Below are 23,897 nucleotides of genomic sequence, written 5' to 3' on the forward strand. Positions count from 1 at the left end.
GATCCTGAGTCGGGGCAGGCAGAACATACCAGACAGGAGGTTACACAGTGCTGTACAGATAGCTGGCTGGTTTATCTGATGTAAACACTTAAACACTACCATTGTTGCCTGTACCTTTTGAGGGAAGTGATTTGAATATTGAAGGAGTGGGGGGCAGAGAAGATAGATAGGACCGTGGGTAACTACTGTTTATGTTGCTCATTCTTTTGTGTCAGATGGCAATGGTGGTTGCTCGTGAGTAATCAGTCAGGACTCCAACCTGTCTTTTACAGGTTTTATTTTGGTGCAAAACTATTTACAGTGCAGAACCACAAGTTCATGTCTGCCTCAATCGCTAGCAGAATCCAGGAGTGGTCATTTCCGGGTCCTCCCCCAACATAATAGCTTAGTCACCCCCAGCCTTTTTCTTCCTTCTTTGCATTTTACACCTCTGCGCAGGGTGGGCGATAGAAGAAGCATGCTTCCCTCCTGGCTAGCTTGACCAGAAGCAGTGCTGAGGCTCTCAGCAGCATCCTCTGGTCCCTTCCCCTCTTCCCCACTGGAGGTGTGGCTTTCCCCACCACAGGAAGAGGAACTGCTTTGCAAGATTTTTGGAGGTTCCCTGTAACCCAACTGCCCCTCTGCTTCCATTCCCTGTTCTGATGGCAGTCCCCTGACATTTTGCTTTGTGTTGAATTTGGGTTTTTGCTCCATTTAGAAGCAGCCGTGTTCCTTGCTACGCCATCTATCTTTCAGTCTAGCATTGCCTGGAAAAATCGTTTGTGAGGGTCTCCAATAGCAAAACTGAACACCACTTCAGTTATTCCTTTCAGGGAAGCCAATCCTTGTGAATTGCTCATTGGGGGCAGAGGGGGTTTGTGCTGGCAGTTAATATAAGATGGAAGATTTGTAAGGAAAGTTTCTTTATTTATTCCTAGGCAGAAGAATTGGAACATACTGTTGAGACTTTGCATTGGGGAAACCAAGCCAGATCTTGGTTAGGAGGATAATTCCCGCCCCCCCCCCCCCATCATTGAAGGATGCTGAAGTCTCAGCGTTGGGGTGTGCATAGTGTGGGGAGGAGACTTCCAACTATAGAGGCAGAATGTGCAGTGATGAAGCTTGAAAGCATAGACAGATGTTACGATGCGCTAACCTCTTCCTTTTGGTGAACCTAAAATAGGTGCTGACCGATCAAGACATCTCCTCTTGCTTTGTCCTCTCCATGTGTCTTTAAGGCAGTGACTACATTGGTTTTCTTTTCTAATTACTGCAGCAAAGGAGATGTGGTCAGTGCTGTAAAGAGAATGCTGCTCACAATATATCTTTTGATCCACACACTGATTTTTATGCTTTATTTGACAGTTGGTGCTCTGAGGAACTTTGTGAAAAGCCAGCTTGCAGATCCAGAGATGTCGTTCTATCTATGTAAGTTCAGATTTATGTTTTATAACTTTTTAATGTCAGTTTTCCAGGCCTACTGTCACCATCTAGGTCTTTTAATTTTAATTGCCGCAGCTAGTGAGCTATGACTGCACCTCTTTCTCTCTCCTCCTCCCTATTCCCCCTCATTCCCCAACCCTTTGCTAAATGAGCTTTTTCTTGTTCTCTTTTCCTAATGAGAACTTTGTGTTTTACTTTAGTTACTACACCTCCCAGATGCATCTTGAATGATGACAGTTTGACCCTCTTCCAGGTAATGGCTGTATGCCTCTTCCTGTTTGGTTTGTTTTTCTTATCACAAAAATGCCCTCTACTCTGGCTTTGCTTTTAAGAGCCTGAATAATTGCCTCCTGTGGGTCTCTGTTAAGCCAAAGGTAGGTGAAAATCTGCAGTTGGAGTCTAAAGTGCTTCCCTTTGCTTGTGCACCTGGCATGTTACGAGGGCTTCCCATTGTTGAGCATAAGTGCTTCTGGCAAGGCCATTTTTGCCATGAGTGAGGCAAATAAGCCCCACTGGGTGGAATTCAACTGAGTTGTTACATGCACAGAATGAGGTCAGCTTGCACAATGGGACTTCCCTCCCTTATATTCATATCCCCTAAATCTACTCTGAAGGATTGGGGGAACCCACAGAACAGGTTTGGGGGGGCATGGAGGGGAGGGGAAGTCTTGTTGCACAAATGGACTTCATTCCCCACACATACCCTACTTAGCACTATGTTGAATTCCACCCACTGTGCTTACTGGGGCTTTCTCTGGAGCTAGTATGCATATAAGCACAGCTTAAAATTGAATTATTTAGCATAGAAGCAAGCCAGCTGAAATAAAGGAAGAAGGGGCTACACATGCCCACAGTGTTCACTAGTGTTCTTGTGGGAAGATTCCGAAAGGCCATTGCATCCAAAATTAAAACGTTTTCTCGTCTCGTAACACTGACCATACAGAGCACTTTGCTTGCAGAAGCTGGGAGGTGATGCTGATGAATCGGGCTGTTTCCTTCCAGCTATATACAGGTTTAAGGATTCATGAAAGGGGATTTTCCCCTCCCTGACTGTTGTGTGTACCTCCTGATAGACGTGGGAATTGTTGTGGCATTGCGATCACCATTCTCTGAATTCTTGGGTAACTGGAAATGTTGCTTATAATTCCTGGAGGCTTTTCCAAATTGGACAACATTGTTGTTGTTTAGTCGTGTCTGACTCTTCGTTACCCCATGGACCAGAGCACGCCAGGCACTCATTGCTTCACTTTAAAAGAGTGCTCGAGTATTGTGATATGGATCCTCTTTTCAGAAGGTATGGATCGTTGGAAAGGGGAACGTGAGCTCCTCATAACGCCTGTATCCCAGGTGTGTGCATCTTAAGGAAAGGCTATGACTCAATGGAAGGCATATGATTTGCATGCAAAAGGTTCTGGGTTCAATCCCAGGCAGGGCTGGGAAAAACCGCTGTCTGCTACCCTGGAGAGCCCTGCCAGTCAGTGTAGACAATATTGAGCTAGGTAGGGCAGTGGTCTTGACAGTTGAAGGCAACTCTCTGTGTTCCCATGTCTCTGTGACTTGGATCTTGGCTCTTGATACAAGTCGCTTCTTTCTGTTCATGCAGTGCAAGAAGCTTGTGTTAATTATCAATGTTGAGGATCACTGGAGTGACCTTCTTCCACTTCCCCCTTCTAGGGGAGGTAATTTTGCAAGTTCTCTGAAGTTCCTCCCTCTTACGGGTCCGTGCAACCCTGTTCTGTTTTGCCCCTGCCCCCCTTTCTTTTGATCTCCTTGCCTCCGGGCCCCAGATGAGAGCACGCACTTGCCAAGCGAACAGTCTGTCTCTGTTTTGGAAGGCCTGAAAATGTGTGCTCTTGATTTTTAGGAAGGCTTACTGTGACGGAGATGAAGAACTCCTTGCACAAAAGGCTTTTTGCCTGAACCTAGCTGCGGAGCTCTGGTTTGTTTTGCTAAATGCCGAGTGGAACTGAAAGGGCCTAGCCAACAAACCTCACCGACTGTAGCTTTCCTGCCCAAAGAAAAGTGAGGCAGGACCAAAACTGTCACTCGCAGGGTATGATATACCAAGGGTCATTTGGAGGTTGACAGGTCATACAGAGTGTAACAGGAATCAGTTTGCGTAGTGTATGTCAGAGCCTCTCAGGCGGCATATTGAATTAGGAAAGGATTAGAGCTCTTCTGAAGTTGTTTATAATGGAGCTTTCCAAATTCCATGACTTCCTGGCCAGGCCATGTGGACAAGACACCAGTGCAGCTGCTGTCAGAGCACTGAATGCGTAAAGAGCCAATACCGATGGCTACCTACGTTCAAGCTCAAGACCTGTCCCCTTTCTGACACACAGTGCCTCACAACTCCTTGCCAAGAAGCTTAGGTTACCCCCCAAAACATGTCTGTCTCTGTATGGTTTACTAATAGTGTTTTGTTTGTTGCCACAATGCTTACATTGGCCTCGGCCTCCTTGACCCCTGGGAATGTGTCAGGCCTGCGCACTTTTACAGCATGGGTGTGCTTTTATTGTTCATGGCTGGTGACTCCGTAGCCCGGGCATGATGTAGTGGTTAGTTGTGTTTTCTGCCGTCTTGAGGCCCCTTCGGCATGCTTAATCAAAATGTGCACAAAATACATTTTGACTTTCATGAGATACTTCTGCAAATCCCTTTCCAATGCCAGTAGCACTATACTCTGCCGGCATTTAACAGATCGGGGAGGGAGGGTATCTGTGCAACTGTTGCCCTCCTTTTAAAGTCCAGATGTGGCTAGATGTGTTCTCCAGAATGGGGGGGGGGACATTTAGCCTTTAGAGTTTGTTTGTTTTTTAAGTGTTAATGAAAAAAAACCATCAAATGGTGGGGCGTTGCTGTGGGGGAAGTGGTACTCTTGGGTTTCGCTTATTTTGTTTCATTTTTGCCTAGTTTTCCACTCTGTAAAGAAACAAAAACAAAAACAAACTTGTGTGTTCCAGCCCTGGAATTTATAGAACAGGTACATGCATAACCTCCATATTATTATTATTTTTAAAAAAGATGGAAAATATTTACAAAACTGGACTGAGGTGGAAGAGGTGTTTTGCCCGTGACTAGTTACGTCACCAAAATATCAAGCAGGTGCCTGTAGCACTTGTGGAAGTATATTCCACACAGCAGTGATCACACCGTCTGAAGGAAGTAGTCATATTTTCTGAGGTATGCTTTATTTGTCCAAAGAAGCATGCAACTAGTTTTGTGAGCCCAACGAAGCTCCAGAGTTGTTTTTCTCAAACTGCAGGCATCCCCCTGCCCCACCACCACAGTTCCCTGGGTGCTATGTGCCAAGCTGCTTTCAAAACTGACAGGGGTTTTAAATTCAGATGTTTGAAGGAAAAACCTTAAGAATTCAAAGAGGTTAGCAGAAACCTCTTGTCTGAGCTTGAAGCAGCTCTTGGGATTCTTGGCCAACAGAAGTTTGACCTTGGATTGGGGGCAGGGGCAGAGACATAATGTCTGTGCACAGCAAATGAGAAGCAAACACATATTTATCGTACAATGGTGTAGAATGACCCTGAGAGCCATTTAGCACCTGAGCCAGGCCTCTGCTCGGATGTGCTTGCAGCCCTTCAGTGCTGGAACAGAAAGCTCTGTGCCTTTTCTTTCTGAGTCACAATGTCATCTTGGTGGGGAGCAGCCAGTTCAGTGCCTTTTCTTCTTCTCCCCCCCCCCCTTCAAAGCCACTGAAATATTTTAATTAATAGCAGAAGTGCCAGTGGAAAGGTCCCTTGTGCCTTTGAACTGGGCGACTTTCCCACTCATTGGGAAAGCAGCTCCTCCCATCTTCCCTTGTTTTGTGCCATCTTGCCCACAGCTGCCACCCAACACGATCTCCGATTCCCACACGCTTGTTGTGGTCGGAAGATAGGAAAATAAGAGAAGTTTTCTGTGGAGTTCTGAGAAGTCTTAGGAGGGAAAGGTCACACTGGGAGTCTGATTAAACTAGTGATTAAAACCTGTATCTGGAAACGGAAGTTTCTCTATACGTTTTGGCCCTCTTTAGCCCAGCCTATAGGCCAAACCAGACCTGTAAAGCAATTGTAACTTGACCTATCCCATTTTAATCAATGTGGGGTATAAAACCTTTGTCCTCTTGAGAAAATAATCAAATTACACAGAGACATGGAGTTGCAGGGGAGTCACTCCTCATTGTAATGTTACTACTCATCTCTGGGTCTTACATACAATGCACTGGCTGCGATTGAGTTTTGTGTGTGCCAGGCTCTTCTAGGTATCTTGAACACACAGGAGTACTCATCCCACCCAAACTCCCAAGTTGGCTTTGTTCTTGAACTTTGCTTTCCAACATAGATTTTTGCATCACCACCACCACCGCATATCTGAATACTTTTTGGCTTTTAACTTCCTCTTTACCTAGGATGCTTTTCTTCACCTCTCTTTTTTTGTGCATTTTCTGAATATATTAACCAACAGCTGCAAGGGAAGGTTTAGTACCTTCTCACTCCTTGATCCAGCTATGGCGGCTTTCTGGTCTATATACCCAATTTTGACTATGACTTTTAGCATTCTAATATGCAGTTTTATTGTTACACATAAAGTAGGGTTTTTGTGTAAGCAGGCAGGCGGTTTGAATGATACTACAAGCATGATCCCAGACAAATAGATAGAGGATTTGAGTCTTAGGCTGCAATCCTAACCCTATTTACCTGAGAGTAATCTTCACTGAATTCAATGGGACTTACTTCTTAGGTTAGTATTACTACCTTAAACTCCCTAGTGAAGTGGTTTCCTTGCTATTGCCACCTATAAGGTCTCTGAGCAAATATTCCTGTTTTCATAAAGAGAGTTAGCAAAAGGTTAATGGAGAGAAGTTCAGACAATAATTGCTGCAGCGACCATATAAGGACATCTGAAAATAATTCAACACAGATAGAATATCACAAACATTATTACTGTCAAAAATGGTCTTGTTCATAGTGATCTTCCTTTGATGGTCCGTTTAAAGTCTCTGCTATCTGAACACTTCATTCACAATCTGGAGTCAGGTCTCCAGTTCCTGAGAGACTAAAGCATCCACAACAAATGGCCATCTAACCTCTGCTTAAAAATTTCCAATGGTGGTGAGTACATCACTTTCCAAGGGAGTTCATCCCACTGTCAAACAGCTTTTACCTCCAGAAAGTTAATCCTGATTATGATTACCGTATTTTTCGCCCCATAGGACGCACTTTTCCCCCTCCAAAAATGAAGGGGAAATGTGTGTGCGTCCTATGGGGCGAATGCAGGCTTTCGCTGAAGCCTGGAGAGCGAGAGGGGTCGGTGCGCACCGACCCCTCTCGCTCTCCAGGCTTCGCGCAGATCTCCGTAAGCCGTGGGAGCCCGTGCTGGGCTCCCGCGGCTTGCGGAGAGTTGCCTGCATGCTGAAGGCTGGGCGCGCTGAGTTCAGCGCGCCCAGACTTTGCGCAGATCTCCGTAAGCCATGGGAGCCCGCGCTGGGCTCCCGTGGCTTGCGGAGAGTTGCCTGCATGCCAAAGGCTCGGCGCGCTGAGCTCAGCGTGCCCAGACTTCACACAGCTCTCCGCAAGGTGCGGGAGCCCTCGCTGGGCTCCCATGGCTTGCGGAGAGTTGCCTGTTCTGGGGGCTGGGGTCAGGGGAAGCTCGGGCTTCCCCCGCCCCAGCCCCGCTCCTAGGGGGGGAATAATTTTTTTCCCCTTTAATTCCCCCCCAAAAAACTAGGTGCGCCTTATGGGACGGCGCATCCTATAGGGCGAAAAATATGGTAGTTTGCAATTTTACACACACACAAACACACACATAGATTGTCTATCATCTTTGTGACCCTTTTTTCGGTATTGCCCTCTTTCACAATAATGAGTTTTTGACTGAATGTGTTTCAGTGTTCTCTAGAGTAGCTGCACAGCTTTCCCAGGTTGCTCACCATTTATTTTCAGCTGCTTCACAGTTCAGAAGTGCTTCAGTGAAGCATTTTCATTCATCCATTCCAGAATGCCTTGCATCAGCTTCCTCCTCTACTGGTGGCCCCTGACACCTTTTCCAGCACCTGTTCTGTGAAGCCTCTTGCAGATGACAAGCTCAGTCTGTTTCAGCAGCCCCTGCAATCTAGCTGGCCCTCTACATTCCCATTGCCCTCAGATGACTAAGGCAACCACATTTAATTTTATCTGCTAGAGAGCATTGATTGCTCTCAGAGAGATGCGAGTTGAGGGTTGGCAGCACAATGTGTGAGCATCTGTGGGGGTTCCCCCCCCCCATGCCCATGCAAAGTCTGTTACTTCCAAATCTTCAAACCTACTTTCAGGTCAGCCCTCTAAAGTATTCAAGCTTTTCAGCTGGCAAAATAAGTTGGAGGTCAGGGAGCTGGCCAGGATGTTTTGATAAACCTTCCTTTCTATGTTTTTTTTAAAAAGTATTTTGGAAATCTTCATTTCCAAAACAACAGGAATGATTCTGTTCAAAACTTCGCTTTTCTTGGAAATTTCTGTACCAAATGTGACTGTTAGAAAAAGCCGGGAGAATGTGAAAGCAGCCCAGGCTAGGCACTCTTGATGGCGACCACTCTTCAGAATTAAGTGATTTTAATAGATAGTTTTTGAGCTTCAGGCTTTTTTCTTCCCAAACCTTAAAGCTCTGTAGTCTTCAGCACTATTCAGCTTTGTCAGTTCTCCTGGTTGCTAGGTAGGTAAGTCCTGGTATATAGAATTATCAGAGGTTTAATATGATTTACAGGGAAGTGATAGTAGGTATGAGTTGGGCAGGTTAAGGGGTAGTAGTAACCTGTGTAAATGAGACCTGGATAAAGACCACCTCACCTCCAAATCTGAGTGTGGTGGGAGTATATCAGCAGGGTGTTTAATTAGATTAATGAATCTGTTTCAACAACAAATGGCTGGACCTGTGTGCCTTAGTGCTGCAGAGCCCAGTCAGTGTGAAGTTAGTGGCCACACAGTCCTTGAGCAGAGTTAATGGCAGGTTTTCTAGCTCATGTTTCATTTGAGTACAAGGGTGGGCGGTTGGTCTTTTCTGGTCCCAGTAGGTTCTCCTACTGTGTGCGATCAACATACAGAAAGGAGCGGAATGACCAACAAGAAATATCCTAGCCTGCCGATGCAAAGTACAGCAATCTGGTCATGGATGTACTTGTAAAGGACTCCTGCCTGCAAGCAGATCTACTCCTAAGCACCCCAGTCTTCCCTTTTCAAGTAGTTGGCTGGAATGTTTACCCTCCAATAGAGTTACTCATGAATAAGAACCCTGCATAGTTGTGAGTAAACACAGCCTATGAAAACACTGACAAAACTGTGTGTGGACATAGCCGAGGTACTGAAAATTGCAGTGCTTTAACTGCAAATGCTCATGTTGTCTAGAGTATTAGGACTGCACCCAAATTCTCCTTAAAAGGTGAGTAAGCCCCACTCAGGATGACTGCACCAGTTGATCCTAGGGTGTGCACTGTTCAGGTGCATCAAAACAGGAGCAAGCAAGCAACTTACTCCTTATTCTCTTCCTTTTTTTTTTGAGGTGGGGGAGATTGAAATCACATTGCTATAACTTCCTAGGTTGCCTCTCCCTTTTCCTAGTTTAGATTGGCTGATTCTAGATGACATTTTGCTCCCTATCACCAGTATAAACATGCATTCATCCGTTCGTTCTTCCCCCCTTTTTTTGCCTTGAGTCAGTGTATGCTCCATGCTGTAATGGCTTCTGCTTGGATAGCCTTTCTCTGCCACCGGAGATCTGAAAGCTTGGCAGAGGCTGAAGGGGGCTTTCTTTTCTGGAGAGAAATGGGTGCGGAAGCTGCTCCAGCTTTCATGTCCCTGGCAACTCTGTTATTGTTGGATGCCCTTTTTATAGGCTGCTGGTCCTAATCGGGCTGTTTTGCCTAAGCCCCTGTGTTCCTGGGAAGGAGGGGTGTGTGTGTGTGTGTGTGTGTGTGTGTGTGTGTGTGTTATTTGACCTGTCTCGGCACTAGCGTGAGGGGCAGTGCTGAGGTGGGGAACCCTGCTGTTTGCCTTCTCCAGCATTATTTGCTGAGCGGCAAACTCATGGGCGCAGGAGTGGATATGTATTGTGCAGACTCCTGCTTTTGAGTCTGCATGTGACTAATGTGGGAACTAGAACAGAGACTTCTCTTATTTTTGTAAAAAAATAAACTATGTTGGTTTTGTGTACACATGGAGATGGAAGCGAAACGCAAAGAAACACCAACCTTGTTCAGTGGGATGCTCTTAATAGTTTCCGTATTTAATATAGACGAAACCACTCTATAATATTTGAAATAGTCTTCTAAGAGACTTGTAAATTAATTTAACATGGATTAACTGACAAAAAGGAGCTAATTAGACTCATGGAAACGCCAGACAAAGGCCTGCTGTAACAAGTGGGTTATAGCTAGTATGATGAATCTTCAGAAAAAGTCTGTCCTGGGCTTGAATCATCAGATCTCTGTGCTCTTGAGATCTCTGCACTTTCATGCTGTGTTGTCAGGACATCAGAAGAGGCTAGACCAGGAGTGGGGAACCTCTGGCCTTCGCAACTCCCATCAGCACAAGCCAGCATGGTCAAAGATTATGGGAGTTGTAATTCAATAACAAGGGGCTGCAGGTGCCAACATCCTTGGACTAGACTCTAGAGCATCCAGCCTTAACTTACAGTGGAGAGGTGAAGGACTGTCTCAGTCGCTATTACAGTGCAGAAACCCAGGCCAGGCATCGGGCTCGGGAGACCCGTACATACACGGTCACTGTCGTTTCAACAACAGAATATATTGTTTGGAGGCTGGTCCTGAGAATCCTAGCTTTTGCTGCAGAACCTCATGGTTGTTTGTAGTGGAGAAAAACTAAACTACAGAAAAGCAGGGAAGGTCTGGAAAGGATTCCAGTGGCTGATGTGGCAGGTATGAGAGTGAAGCATCCTCATTTTTCCCAAGTTGGAGAAGGCTGCTTTAAATGCCATTTAATGGTGTGTGGTTCAATGTAGCCTAGATTTGCTACTGTTCCATGAACTCGTTTCTACCTCATGCGGCCGCACTAAAGTCTTGCCAGCAAAAGTAGCAATCTTGCAAAAGGGTGCTGACAAGCTTTGGTTGCATTTGTCTGAGCAAAGGAGGTTCGTCTTGATTCCGGGGATGACTTCTGAAAGTTATTGCATGATATTTCTTTTATGCTGAGGACAGAGAGATCAGAAAGTGAGTGGTCCAGCCAGGACATCTACATCATTCTTTCAGACTCTTTGAAACTGATAAGGCCTGTGGTTCCAGCTATGAACCACTCCATAGCTATTTGTGACCTCCTGAGTGAACTCAAAATGCTTAATGTTAACAGCACCTTCTTACTATTTTTGTGTGAGAACATCCAAAGGGAGCAATCCCAATTGCATCCAAAGTGACAAGTAGGGGAATAACTACACCGGCACATTTTCATAGCATCTCCTCTCTCTGAATTCGGTCCAGTTGGCACCAGTTTTGGTGCATAGCCCACTCGCCTTGTATGAATTCCGAGGAGAAGAAAAGTCTTACGTTCTCTTTCTGCCAAACTCAGCAAGGAAGTTGCTGGGGAGGCGGGGGATGAAACAAGTCAAGTGGGAAGGACAGTGTGCAAGGGAGTGGGTAGCAGAGATGGGATGTAGAGAAACCTGCAGTGCTACAGAAACAAGGGTGCTATGGAGTGCAAAGGCAGGGAAAGGAACACAGAATACTGCCTTATACAGAGTCAGACTATTGCAGTAGGTCTCTGAGATTTCAGACAGTCTTTCTCAGCCCTACCTGGAGATACCAGGGATTGAAACTGGAACTTTTCACATGGAAAGTATGTGTTGTTCCCTTTCCAAAACTGGTTAGCAGTGGCTGCACATAGACCTGAAGCGGGAGAGAAAGCGAGCTGTAAGATGGAGAGGGATGCAAGGAGATTTCTGGAGGGGAAAAACAGAAAAAGGAAATAGCAGATAAGAGTACAGACCAGTGGCACTTCAGACAGAGAAAAGAAGGCCTAACAGGGATGCAGAGAGCTAGGAACATGCTGTGGGCCACGCAGAGAAAAGAGGCATTAACAAGACACTTTTTTTAAAAAGAGAACACTGAGCAATAAAATAAAATAAATTGGAATAAAATGTTGTTCCTTTGCAAGCCTAACAGAGTAGCCCTGCTAAGTTAATACAACTATAAAAGTGTCTCTTAGTATTTGAGTTGTGCACCCTTGAAACGGACCGATCAATAATACATGCTTTCAGCTTTGCAATCAGCAGTCATTGAGTAAGAACAGTCACTTACTTTTTTTCTAACCGAGATTTTGCTACCTTTCCAATTATGCTGATGTGTTCTGTCCTCAAAGCTTGTGTATCAAGTTGCTATAATAAGTCTTAACATTTTGTCTGCTTTTTTCTGTTCAGACCTTTGGGACCAATACAGCCATTGCTATCTAACAAGCTTTCTTGTCTGAAGATGCAACAAGCTATTCCAGGAATCCCATTATTTGAAACACAGGCAGTGATAAGGGTCACCGGACCCTGAGTCCTTTCTGATTTCTGATACTGTTTGTTTCTAGAAAGTCTTGGGGTGTTGAGTTCCTCCTCTACCCCCACCCCAGAAAGGCTTGGCTCACTGTGATGGGCTGAAAGAATATAGATACCTTAGATGGTTACCCTAGCAGGGGCCTCTGTGAACAAGTGCTGGAATTACAAGGCTATGACTGATGCTTATTTTCCTTACAAGGTTGAAAAGGCATCTAGAGCTACTATTGTTAAACCTGATAGCCACCAGAAAGGGGAAGAGACTTCAACTGTGGGATCAAAGCCAGGAAAACAAATGTTGTCAACTTGTCTGCTTAAGAGAAAAGGGGTTGCATCTGAAGAGAGCGTCCTGCAATGTGTGCCTATTTACTGGAGGGTGAATTTGCAGACTGGCAGCAACATGGAGTTTTTGGAACCCATAAAGACTTCAAGGCATTGCTTTGATATTTTGTTATTGCTGTTTGTGCTGGCTGCATTATCCCCATGTCCCATGAATTATTTTAAAGTGTTCTCGAGGGCAGAACTGATCAACTGCAGGCTTCTCTGCTGAGTACTCCAGCCAAGGGGTCCCTGAAGCTCCAGCTGTGTGTGTGCTTTTTCTTAGCTAGTTGGACTTTCCCCCTCCCCACTCTACCCCAAGGAACACACACTGGCATGACTCAGTCCTGGGGCTTAGGAAAGGCCAGTTCACAGATCTCTGCTTGTGCTGGGAAGCAGTGAAGAGAGGTAAGCATCCCAGAGTCTGGGAAAGGCAGCAGACAACTATGGTCCCATCTTCAAAGGAGCTGAAGAGGCCCCACATGCTTCCATCTAAATATTTATTCCCCCCTCCAATGTATCTTAACATTTCTGCAAGTGTTGAATCAAGCTATTCTTGGCTTTGTCAACAAGAGGAAAAATACAAACGAGCTGAGGATCTTTTCTCATTGCTGTTCTACTTTCATATTCTTTGGTGCGGTTTTGGGTGCGCTCACATCTTTGAGTCAGTGAATCTGATGCTGGCAAAGCCTATGCAGGTTGAGAATCTTCCAGTAGACTTAGATACAGTAGGTAGCCGTGTTGGTCTGCCGTAGTCGAAACAAAATAAAAAAATTCCTTCCAGTAGCACCTTAGAGACCAACTAAGTTTGTTATTGGTATGAGCTTTCGTGTGCATGCACACTTCTTCAGATACACACAGACTTGTTACACAGGGACAAACTTGGCAATTGAGTTTCCTGCCGCAAAAGGTACCTTTTGAAGACTGAACCTTCATTTCTGTGCTTCAGATGGAATGGGACACCATGGTTTCCCATTGTGTCTGGACAAAGCCTGTGTAACCAATGAGAGAGCAAAAACAGCAAGTACAGTGAATATTGCACCTTTCCAGTTTGTATGTCAAGTCTTAGCCAGTTTACTGTCCCTCTGTGTTGCTCTTAGCAGAGAATATATGCCACTAAACATGTTAGTTTCTGGTATGATTGTCCTGGGTGGTCCCATGTGCCCAAACAGCACCAGATATGTTCAGTACTAATACTGTTAGTACTCCGTGGTCAGAACTTGCTGTACTTTGGCTTGGGAGTATCTTAAGTAGACTGTCTCCACTTACTTTACCCTTGTGTAAAAGTTCCCCTTTCAGACCAAATCTCATAAAAGGTAAAAGACTTAAGCCTCTGTTTTCCAGCTGCCTCACGCTCACTCTCTGTTTGATCATGGTCTCCTCTGCTTTGGAAAGCTTTTTTCTTGGGTATTAAATGAGACAAGGCCATTTAGGCAACGTCCCTTTGACTGTGGTGGTTCTCATGTTTGTTTCCTTTCCGGAGATGCTCTTTGCTGCTTGTCAGGGAAGCTTTTGATCTGCTAGCTTCCCCATTGAATTTTCCAAGTGCTGATTTCTGTGTATCTTGAAGGAATGTGTGTGTGTGTGTGTGTGTGTGTGTGTGTTTGGGGGATGGTGTTGTGAGGTATTTCATGCTGGTAGCTTGGATTTCTGCATTCATGCGCATGTCCCCTTTGAAGCCCTCATTTATTTATTAATCTTTAAACATCAAACTAACAGTGGACCTGTGGCACTCTAATCATTTCAGCTCATGTAACGGAAAGAATGCTTCCTCTTTTGGCAGCTGCAAGTCCCTGTCCCCTGTCTCCAACTCCCCACCCGCCCCCACCCCTCCAAACAAAAAGGGGGGGAAAGAAAAGAAGAAGACAACAGCCTCTTCCTGATCTCAAGGTCTCTGAACGAACTTGGCAAACTAAGTAGCAGTGTGGTGAATTGCATCCTTTTGCAGCAGCCTTTTGTTGTAGGAGTGTGTGTGTGTCCCTCAGTTGTTAGGGAGGAGGATTTATAAAAGAAAGGCTGTTGAAATATTGGAGGGGGTGTGTGCAGCCTTTCCACTATAATGTATATACTGTAATGTAAAGATCCAGGGAGAAATATGTTGCTTCAAGTAATTGCCTCTGTTTAGCACGCTGACAAAGATCATTGTGACCAATGTGCTTATAGGACCGTGTTCAAGGCTTCTCCAGCATGTCATGGGCTCCCCAGTTGCCTCCCACACTCCCAGCTGCACTTTTTCAGTGGCTTCTCATTTGAATCTATAACGTGCGACTTCAGGTGCCTGTTTCGGTTGTTGCTCACCTGATACTCACCTCACTCCAGTTCATCTAACATTAGAGTCTATGTAGCAAAGTTTGGACCGCTCAGAACACGCTAAAAGTGCCAAATGATTGGTCTTATTTTTATCCCCGCTTAATATAGGCAGTAAGGCTCTTGAAATAGGGGCAGAGAGTAACAGCCTTTCTAAATTAGAATGGTGGGGGAGAATAATGTGATATGTACTCCAGGACTGGTGAGGAAACTTCCAATGCCTTAAAACTTTGAACACTATTTTATTTCCCTTTAAAAAGAAGGCAGCTCTTAAAATTATTATGTTGGAGGCCTCTTTCTTTTGTGACTGAGAAGTGAGAAGGCTCAGACTGCTGCTACCATCAAACGAGAGGATGTTTCTGAGCTGTGAGATTCTACTTTGCACATGCAGTCCTGATTGATTTATATTAACTCTAGAAATACTTTTCTAGTTTCTAGGGTAGCTTGGGTTTTGCCAGTTTTTTTATCCACAAGTTTCTTTTTTTAGACTTGTGATGCCATAAAGAAACAAGACACTCATCTTTTGATTTCATAGCTTATGTTTCTCTCTCTGGGGCGGGATTCAGCATAACACTAAGGCAATTCGGCTTGCTAGATGAATCAGTCCCCCATTTCTTCTGCCTGCATTCTGTTTGGAGTTCTTTTGAGTAGTTATGCATAGAATTACACTGTCAACAGCAGTTTCTCAAACTTTGATATCTGGTGAATAGTTCTCCTGCAGCCCCTTCACCCCACATTAAAATGGGAGGCATTGTACTAAAGCATTTTGCAGAGCACTGTAGGAGCACCTTTCCTTGCAAGATAGCCCAGACCAGGCATGGCCAAACCTGGCCCTCCAGCTGTTTTGGGACTACAATTCCCATCATCACTGACCACTGGTCCTGTTAGCTAGGGATGATGGGAGTTGTAGTCCCAAAACAGCTGGAGGGCCAAGTTTGGCCATGCCTGGCCCAGACAATATTGCTTCCCATTATCCCTCCCCTTAGCCTTGTGTCAGTCAGGGCCTAGGATTCAGACCATGCTTTCTGGACAGTGGTGAGCTTTCTGGGATTGCCCTGCATCTGTCGGTTCATAAAGCCGGGGGGGGGGGGGGAGAGGCTGCTGCTGCTGCTGCTTGGGCCTCCCCACTCCAAGAGGCACCAGAGTGTGGTGAATGTGTGCAACACAGTAGCTAACCTTTTCAAGGCACTCTTGAGCTCTCTTGCAGCACACTCTACTTTAACAGCAATTGGTGAAGACCTCTTGAGCTCTTCATAAGAGGAGAAAATGTGTATTGGCATTTTTAACTTTAAAAAAAGTTAAAGGACCCCTGGACGGTTAAGTCCAGTCAAAGGCGACTATGGGGTTGCGGCGCTCATCTCGCTTTCAGGCCAAGGGAGCCAGTGTTTGTCCACAGACAGCTTTCCAGGTCATGTGGCCAGCATGACTAAACCGCTTCTGGTACAATGGAACACCATGACGGAAACCAGAGAGCACGGAAACGCCGTTTACCTTCCTGCCGCAGCAGTCCCTATTTATCTACTTGCACTGGCATGTTTTCAAACTGCTAGGTTGGCAGGAGCTGGGACAGAGCGACGGGAGCTCACCCTGTCACAGGGATTCGAACCACTGACCTTCTGATCGGCAAGCCCAAGAGGCTCAGTGGTTTAGACCACAGCGCCACCCGCTTTACGTGTACCTTGAGCTAGTTTAAATGAACTGTCTAGTCACCTAAATCCTGTATTTCATGCAGAGATGTCTGTGTTAACGTTTTAACATGCTGACTAATTCCATGTCCTGTTTGTAAGCTTTCTGAAACATCTGGCTAGCTGCTGTTGGATATAGAAGTAGATGGACCCCCAGTCTGATCTTGCAAGGCACTTCCTAAGTTCTTTTGTTGTTAATGTGTTGATACCTCCAGGCCAAAGCTGAGATGCTGTGATAGCACAGATCTGTCACAGTCTCCCCTTTTAACCAAGACTATCAATATCAGCTTTTAAGAGCATTCAGTTTTGCATCTTTTCACGTGTGCCTCTATACTTTACCAACTTAATTTGGTAAGCTGCTTTCATTTGTGTAAGAAGACAGAGATGAATGCTGTGGAAGGACCCTGCAATATTCCATTAAATTGCAAATAGTCGTATATGTTTATATAAAGCTTGGCAGGTTCTTCTGAGAAAGAATGGTACAAATGAGGTTGGACTGCACTCTGCTGGACTACCCTTGGCTAGAGTGTCAAATAACACAAGTTCCTGTATTAGGCACCATCTGTTCTTTCTAAAATCTAGCTTTTGGAAGGCCTGATGCTACTCGCCCTCTAACTTGGGTTTTGATTTTGGAGTCTTCTACTCTTTCATGCGTTCCAGAGGCTTTTTCGGCCGTTAATCGAAAATATAACCAAAATGAGAATGTGATCTTCAGAAGATCTGGAGAATTCCTGATCCTAATGTGTTATCCCGGAAAAGAGGCAGGAGCAGGGCCAATCATTCCAAAGCCAAAGGTATCCATAGCCCAGAGGCAGCATTGAGTGACTCATTCCTTGGAAGCAGTTGCTGCCAGCGGCAAAATCGGAAGTGGCCTCTAGTCTTCTGTTTTCATTTAAGATTCTGTCCCATGGCAGAAAAATGAAAATGGCATGGAGATGCCATCAGATGGTGTTATCCCATAGCAGTGAAGTGATAGGAATGTGCAAGAGTTCAGTGGCAAGGTGGATTTAGAGAAGGAAAGCAGAGGTGGAATGAAGTTGTTTTCTCTGTAAATCTTTTTAACGTGTTCAAAAGCTACCCTGAAAGTCCATGATGATCATTTTGCTGATTTTTGTGCATTGCAGGCGAAAGGATTTCATTGGTCCTATTGAGAGAATATACTTTTCCTTTCCTTCACCCATGGAACGTGTTGTGTCTTTGGGATTCCCGTGTAATTTATACAACAGACAGAGGGAAGCAGACAAATGACACACAAATGAGCCTTAAAAGTAAAGGAGGGAGCTGTGGAGAAGCCCCTTTGAGGGGAGGTTTTTATTGGCCAAACTCTAGGAAGGGAAAAAGGTGGGCAAGGGATGCAGAGCTGGGAGGGGGAGAGGAAAAAACGAGTCTGGAGGAGGTGGCTGAATGTTGTGTGCTTACGAGCTGCTGTCCCATTCCTTTAAGTCTCTTCCAATTAAAAGAGCTTTGGACTGATGTTTTGCCAGTGGTGGGAATTGGTTGGGAGAGGAGGAGCTCAGAAGTCAAAGCGGGACTTATTTGTCAACCTCTGAGTAAAAATAGGGTAGCGGCTCTTATCGGGGCATGCTGTGTGTGTTGCAGCATTTGTGCCTCATGTGTCTCTCATTCTTGAACTGTGTTCCTCTGCGCTCTGTCTATCCCTTCTTTCTTTGTGCCTCACTCACAGGCCCTGCCATGAATTTTCTCTGACCCCTTGGGGCCATTCCCACATGAAGCTTTGATGTGTGTGCCCAGAGCTTGATTGACAAGGAAGTTTTAGTGGCAGCAACTGGAGAATCGAAGAGAAAAGGGCAGGGCTTTGAACTAAAGGGCTTTGAGCTCCGAGATGCTGTGCTTAGTTATCTCCTTCAGAATGTTAATTATTCATCATGATAATTGGGCAGGAGAGGGGAAAAAGAGAGGGGAGGTTATTAAAAAATTCCAACACTAACACGCTACAAAAACCTCATTTTCCAACGTTGTGACTGGCGTGAAAAGGATAGTGTGTATGTGAAGAGGTTTGGGGAGGGGGGGGCCTTCTTTTTTCTTTTTCTTTTTTTAATCCATTCCCTAAATAGTAGGATCCCTTCAGATGAAGGCAGCGGGGACATCAAAGCTTTTGTAAGAGTTTTCTTGGGGGTTTCTTAACTGTGTCTGGTACTTTTTAATTAAAAAGTTTATGGAGAGCCGTCTTTGTGACTGGCTTCTGGTGGAGCTGGCAAGCCTGGGTCCCGCTGCTTGAGAAAGAAAATGTTTTTAAGGGGCCTAATAAATATTGTTTCCTACTGCTAGGATGTCAGGTTGGCACTGTGAAAGACCTCGTCGCTAGAAAGGAGGTGAGCCCTGGTGCTGAGGAGGGCAGGGAGTGCGGGCTTTTCCTGGGAGCTAGACGTTGTCGGCCACTTTGAATGCCCATGCCCACATCCGCCCCTCAGGTGCTCATTCCAAGTCTATGGCGAATGGGTCAGGAAGAGACATTCTGCGGTCACTGTTATGCAGGCGTATTCTTAGTATCCTGACATTGTTTCACATCAGTCGCTTCAAATAATGGAAGCAACGTGGTTTCTGTGGCAAGTGAATATACACCATCCTGTCCTCTTTCGTTCCAATACATAGCTTTTGGACCCAAATCAGAGGTTCTCCATCAAGAACACTGATAATGGAATGATGTGTTCAGTGGGAAGCATAAGATTTCCAGACTTATGATGCTGGGAATTTTTGCCTCAGTGTGCATCACCTTTGTAGGTGTTTACATGGAACAGGATTTGCCATGTTGTTGCTCCTTTAGTTTGGAAAGATCCTTGTGGAGCTTGAGTTCTCACCATCCTGAATAACTTAAGAATTCTCAGGTATATTCCATCCAGACCCAGTGAGCTAAGTTTCTAATTTGTCAGTAAGTCCTAGAATGTCATCATCTTCCCCCCTTCATGACTTAGATCTTCAGATGCCCTCATTTCCAGGAAAGTGGTTTATTAGCAGATATCCAGTATTATTATTTTTTGCTCATCCAGCTTTGCTGCAATCTCCCTATCTTCCTATTAGCATCCTTTCTCTCCTTTGTCATCTAATGGTCCAACTGCCTCCATGTCCTGCTTCTGACATACTTAAATTTTGTATTAATACTTTTAGAACATGTTTCTCACTCCCTCTCCCCACCCCACAAGCATTGCCAGGCACTTAAAAGACTTTGGGTACGTGCCCATGACACCCGCTTGTCCTAATTTATATTTATAGATGCCTCTGGGTGAATTAAGATGGTGGGTACTCTAGAGCAAGGGGTGGCAGGAGGGTCTCACAAGCACTGTGCTTTGCAAGGCACCCAGCTGTCCTCTAAGCAAATGAATGTTACCTTTCAACTTCCTTTTAAATATAGATAGATACGTAGATACATAGATAGATGGTAACTAAATCTTGTTCATTTGCTGTTGTTGTATATTCATATTTATAGGATTCTTTTTTAATTGCCCTGTATTATATATTGTTGGCTAACTTGGGTGCTTGATGTGGAAAGTCAAGATATTACATTTAATTATTTATCCACAAATCCCCATTATTTAAGTTTTCTCTTTTGAAAACAAATGTGACTGTGCTGGACATTCTGGTCAACTTTCCACTTACATAGGTATTGAATTTAGCAGCACAGTCAGTTCATCAACACTTAACATCTTACACCAGACTTCTCCAATGTAGTGCCCTCCAGATGTTGTTGGACTCCCAGCTCCCATCAATTCCATCCAGCATGGCCAGCCATCGTAGTCCAAAACACTTGGCAAGCACCAGATTAGGAAAGGCTGGGCTATATTGTGATTGCCTACACATATGTAAAGGGCTTTGTTGCCAGCATGGTGGCATTCTCGGTATTCTTGAAATGTGGTGACCTGGTTTGCACAGAGTGGTAAGCCATCGTTTGTTTAAAAGTCTACAAGTTAACCACAAGTTGTCCCACGGACAATGATAACTTGGTTTTCCAAAGTTTGGTTTGTTGCTTCTCCTGCTTCTCTTGCCTTTTCCTTTACAGTTTGGTAAGCATCATCTAGGATGGGGTGGTCAAACAAACCATGGTTAAGGAAGGATCCTGGGAGTAATGCCAGGTCACTGTTAGAACAAACCAAGGTTCAAACCATTGCTGCAACAAACCATAGCTTCAGAGTGTAGTTTGTTGGCAGTAAGTAAACCATTGTGAAGTTGTTGGGCCAGGTTCATACATAACATTAAGTCAGTTTAGTAAACCATGGTTTAGCGTTATGTATGAAACCAGCCATGTTGTGACAAGCAAGATTTCCCCACTTTTAAGTTTCAAGGAAACAGTACTGTTCTGTGCATGCATGTTCCCAAGGCTGAGAGGAGAGGCATTTCTGGCCCTGGCTGTGTTTCTTCTAACCCTGGATATTTTCTCTTGTTAACAGGCTAACCTCTTCCCTGCTGCCATTGTACATTTTGGATCTGAGATGCAGAAAGGTGAGTCACTTATCTTCTTCCTCTCCATAAGAAACTCTGCATAGTTGTTACATGAGCATCTAGATGAACTGTGTCCACGGTTTCAGCTATGGTGGCTGAACTCTGATTAATGTGTTGGGCATAAATAAGTGGATATTTATAGCTCGGGGCTCTTAGAGGTTCATGAAACCTTTTCGTTTGATGCAAATTAAATGATAGCCCAATATGGAAATGGTTGTAAGGGAAGTGCCCACTCTGGTTTAAGGCGAAATGAACTGAATCTTGGTGCCATTCATTGTTTGCTGTAGAAATTTTGGTTCACAGGTGGCTTTTTTTTTCAATTTGGGGGTGAGGCCTGTTTTTAGGTGAAAATCTCTGCTTTCTATGTACCACCCCTTTCTCAATTCTTTTTTGACTCAGCTAGGGAGTACTCTTTGTCCTATTGTGTGTATCTTGAGTTAGCTAACAGCTATAGAAATCTTAATCATGCAAAATAGGTGAGGTATTATCTTTTTTGAATTGGCCCATCTTCAGTTAGTGTGCAGAATTGCACACTTTTTCAGGGTAGGTATTTAGACCTTAAGTAAAAATTGGGTCCAAAGTATGGCAACTTTATGTATATCTTCTGCATCTAACTTATTTTTTTGGACCAGACACTAATACAGTAAATGTCCACGTGAACATTTCACAGTTGTCTCTCGCCATGGTTCACTGTTAATCTGAGGACAAATGTCTGTGTGGTGCATACTGTTCTGGACATCTTTAAAATGCAGCAGGACTGACCACCATAGTTGGATGGGCTTTAGGGGGATTTGTCTGCAGGGAAGATCAGAGTAGGGTTGTGCTGCAGGTTGAAGATAACATCTGGTAGTCTCTCCTAACGGTTCAATTTACTAGGAACCTGCCAAGAACTAAATGATAAAAGAAACATATACAAGCAGGGGGAGACACCATCCCTGTCTGGCAGTTCTATTTTTGTGTAATGTTGCAGTCTTTACTCAACTAGTTCACAGAATAGGATCTGATAGGCAGATGCGTGTTCTAAAACACACAATCTTAGAAGTTGAGATAAATGTTTCACAGGTTGGGAGAAGAGTACTGAAGACGATTAGTGCAGCTTGTTGGGGCTGTTGGTTTCACAAAATAACAGAGTTGCATCATGGGGCTTCCTAGCTCTGAAGGACAAGAACTTTGAGTGAGGGGTGTGTGTGTCTGTTTAACAGATTATCTAAGGTCGGACCTCCTGGAATCTGCTGTGTCCCCTTCTGAAGCTGACATCTTAGTAGCTAGGTAAGTAGTGTGAGTAATTCTTTTTGAAGCTGTTGTGGATGAGTGAGTTATCATAGAACTGCAGAGTTGGAAGGAATCCTGAGGATCCTCTAGTCTAACCCCCTGCAATGCAGGAATCTCAGCTAAAGCATCCATGACAGATGGCCATCCAACCTCTGCTTAAAAAGCTCCAGTGAAGGAGAGTCTACCACCTCCCAAGGGAGACCAATCCACTGAGTTGTTGCCTTGCCCAATGAAGAGTTTGCCAGCAGTTTACAAAGCTTGCTTTTACACGTGTTCTCCCACTGACAGCTTTGAACACCCCAAATTAATGAAGAGAGACCCCTGTAGTATCAAAAGCCATAGGGATTGGGAGGCATTTTTGCTGATATGCAACCTCTGGCTTTCGCAACAGTATTTGCAGTGATTTACATTTTGGAATATGTAAGCTTAGCAACTGGAAGACCCATATGAACATCTAATACTTACCTTTTCTCTCAGGCAGTTGTCTAAATCAGCACCTCCCACTAAGCGAAATTCAGATCCTGTTCTTAGTTCCCTACCTAAACCAAATGAGACTGATGGGAGCGTGGCAAGAGGGCACTCAGAAGCAGCAGTGGCTCCTGAAGCAGCACAGCCACCAGTAAGGAGGACGCCATCTGGGAAAGTGCCAAAGTGGCTGAAGCTGCCAGGTACCTTCTTAAGTATTACAGTGACGCGGGTGGCGCTGTGGGTTAAACCACAGAGCCTAGGACTTGCCGATCAGGTTGGCGGTTTGAATCCCTGCAACGGGGTGAGCTCCTGTTGCTCAGTCCCAGCTCCTGCCAACCTAGCAGTTCGAAAGCACGTCAAAGTGCAAGTAGATAAATAGGTACTGCTCCAGCGGGAAGGTAAACGGCGTTTCCGTGCGCTGCTCTGGTTCGCCAGAAGCGGCTTAGTCATGCTGGCCACATGACCCAGAAGCTGTACGCCGGCTCCCTCGGCCAGTAAAGCGAGATGAGTGCCGCAACCCCAGAGTCAGTCACGACTGGACCTAATGGTCAGGGGTCCCTTTACCTTTACCTTACTTGTTCCTAGCCATTGTACTGCTCCTAAAAAAGATTCTGTGCGGCAGTCTGGCTCGTCAGCTAAGTGCGTATCTGAATATCCTGATTTAGGGCTGGGAAGGAATTTCCCTCAAGCAGATCAGAGTTTTCCTTTCCTTTCCCCCTCATACTCCTTTCCTACTACCCATCTTAGGCATGGTACGCCATGCTTGTCTCCCCCTGTAAAATGTGGCCCTGTTTAGTCTCCTACCAGCAGAGCCCTAAAATATTCTAATGTACTTTTCAGTCTGAAAGGACCTGTCATTTGGGAGGCTCTGGAAAGCTCAGCAGTTGGCAGCTCCACTATATCAAAGTTTGTAGTAGAGGTTGCTTTCACAGTTGCTTTATGTTTGCATTTCAGGTGGGAAGCGATGAAGGACTTGTGATTTCCACCTTCAGAAAGTTGCCTCACGGGGCTGAGAGGCAAGTTGGGTTGCTCTGTTTTCCTTCATCTGAAGCTGCTGAAATACAGGGCCCAGCAAACGGATTTTTCAGAATAAAATTGCAAGCACCATTTTCTGTTGCCCATTCTGCTGCTCTGTGTGCAACATTATGTTTGGGTGGGGGGTAAAGCAGAGACACACTCCAGCCACGCTGTTGTTTAACTAACATGAAGTAGGCGCGGAAATTTGTAGAACTACTTTGCTGTATTTGTTGTGTAGGTGCAGGGAATTTCAGGACCAGGTTGTTGATGATAATTAAAAACCCAGTTGGGTGGTCATATATGAGTCTGTGACACGTCAGTTGTCAGATGATCACCTTTGTGTTGTATAAATTGTCACCAAATCCCCTATGTTGGAGGTTTGCTTCTGGTAACCCACAGGACTCCATGCCTGCCACACGCTGGACACTCCTTTTCCAGTGCTGC

General features: G+C 45.0%; 1 protein-coding gene across 1 annotated transcript in view; it reads left to right on the plus strand.

Moving 5' to 3' along the window:
• ASPSCR1 (ASPSCR1 tether for SLC2A4, UBX domain containing) overlaps positions 1-23,543 on the plus strand; it is a 65,191-nt gene extending 41,648 nt beyond the window's left edge. Inside the window, exons 11-16 of the mRNA XM_080993842.1 lie at positions 1,345-1,407; positions 1,623-1,675; positions 20,645-20,696; positions 21,899-21,965; positions 22,446-22,636; positions 23,391-23,543. Of these exons, the coding sequence (XP_080849968.1) occupies positions 1,345-1,407; positions 1,623-1,675; positions 20,645-20,696; positions 21,899-21,965; positions 22,446-22,636; positions 23,391-23,404 (440 nt within the window). The 3' untranslated portion in view covers positions 23,405-23,543. The remainder of the gene's footprint in view (positions 1-1,344; positions 1,408-1,622; positions 1,676-20,644; positions 20,697-21,898; positions 21,966-22,445; positions 22,637-23,390) is intronic.
• Positions 23,544-23,897: the final 354 nt, after the last annotated feature.

This window comes from Podarcis pityusensis (assembly GCF_964106645.2).
Source record: "Podarcis pityusensis genome assembly, chromosome: 2".
Taxonomy (NCBI): domain Eukaryota; kingdom Metazoa; phylum Chordata; class Lepidosauria; order Squamata; family Lacertidae; genus Podarcis; species Podarcis pityusensis.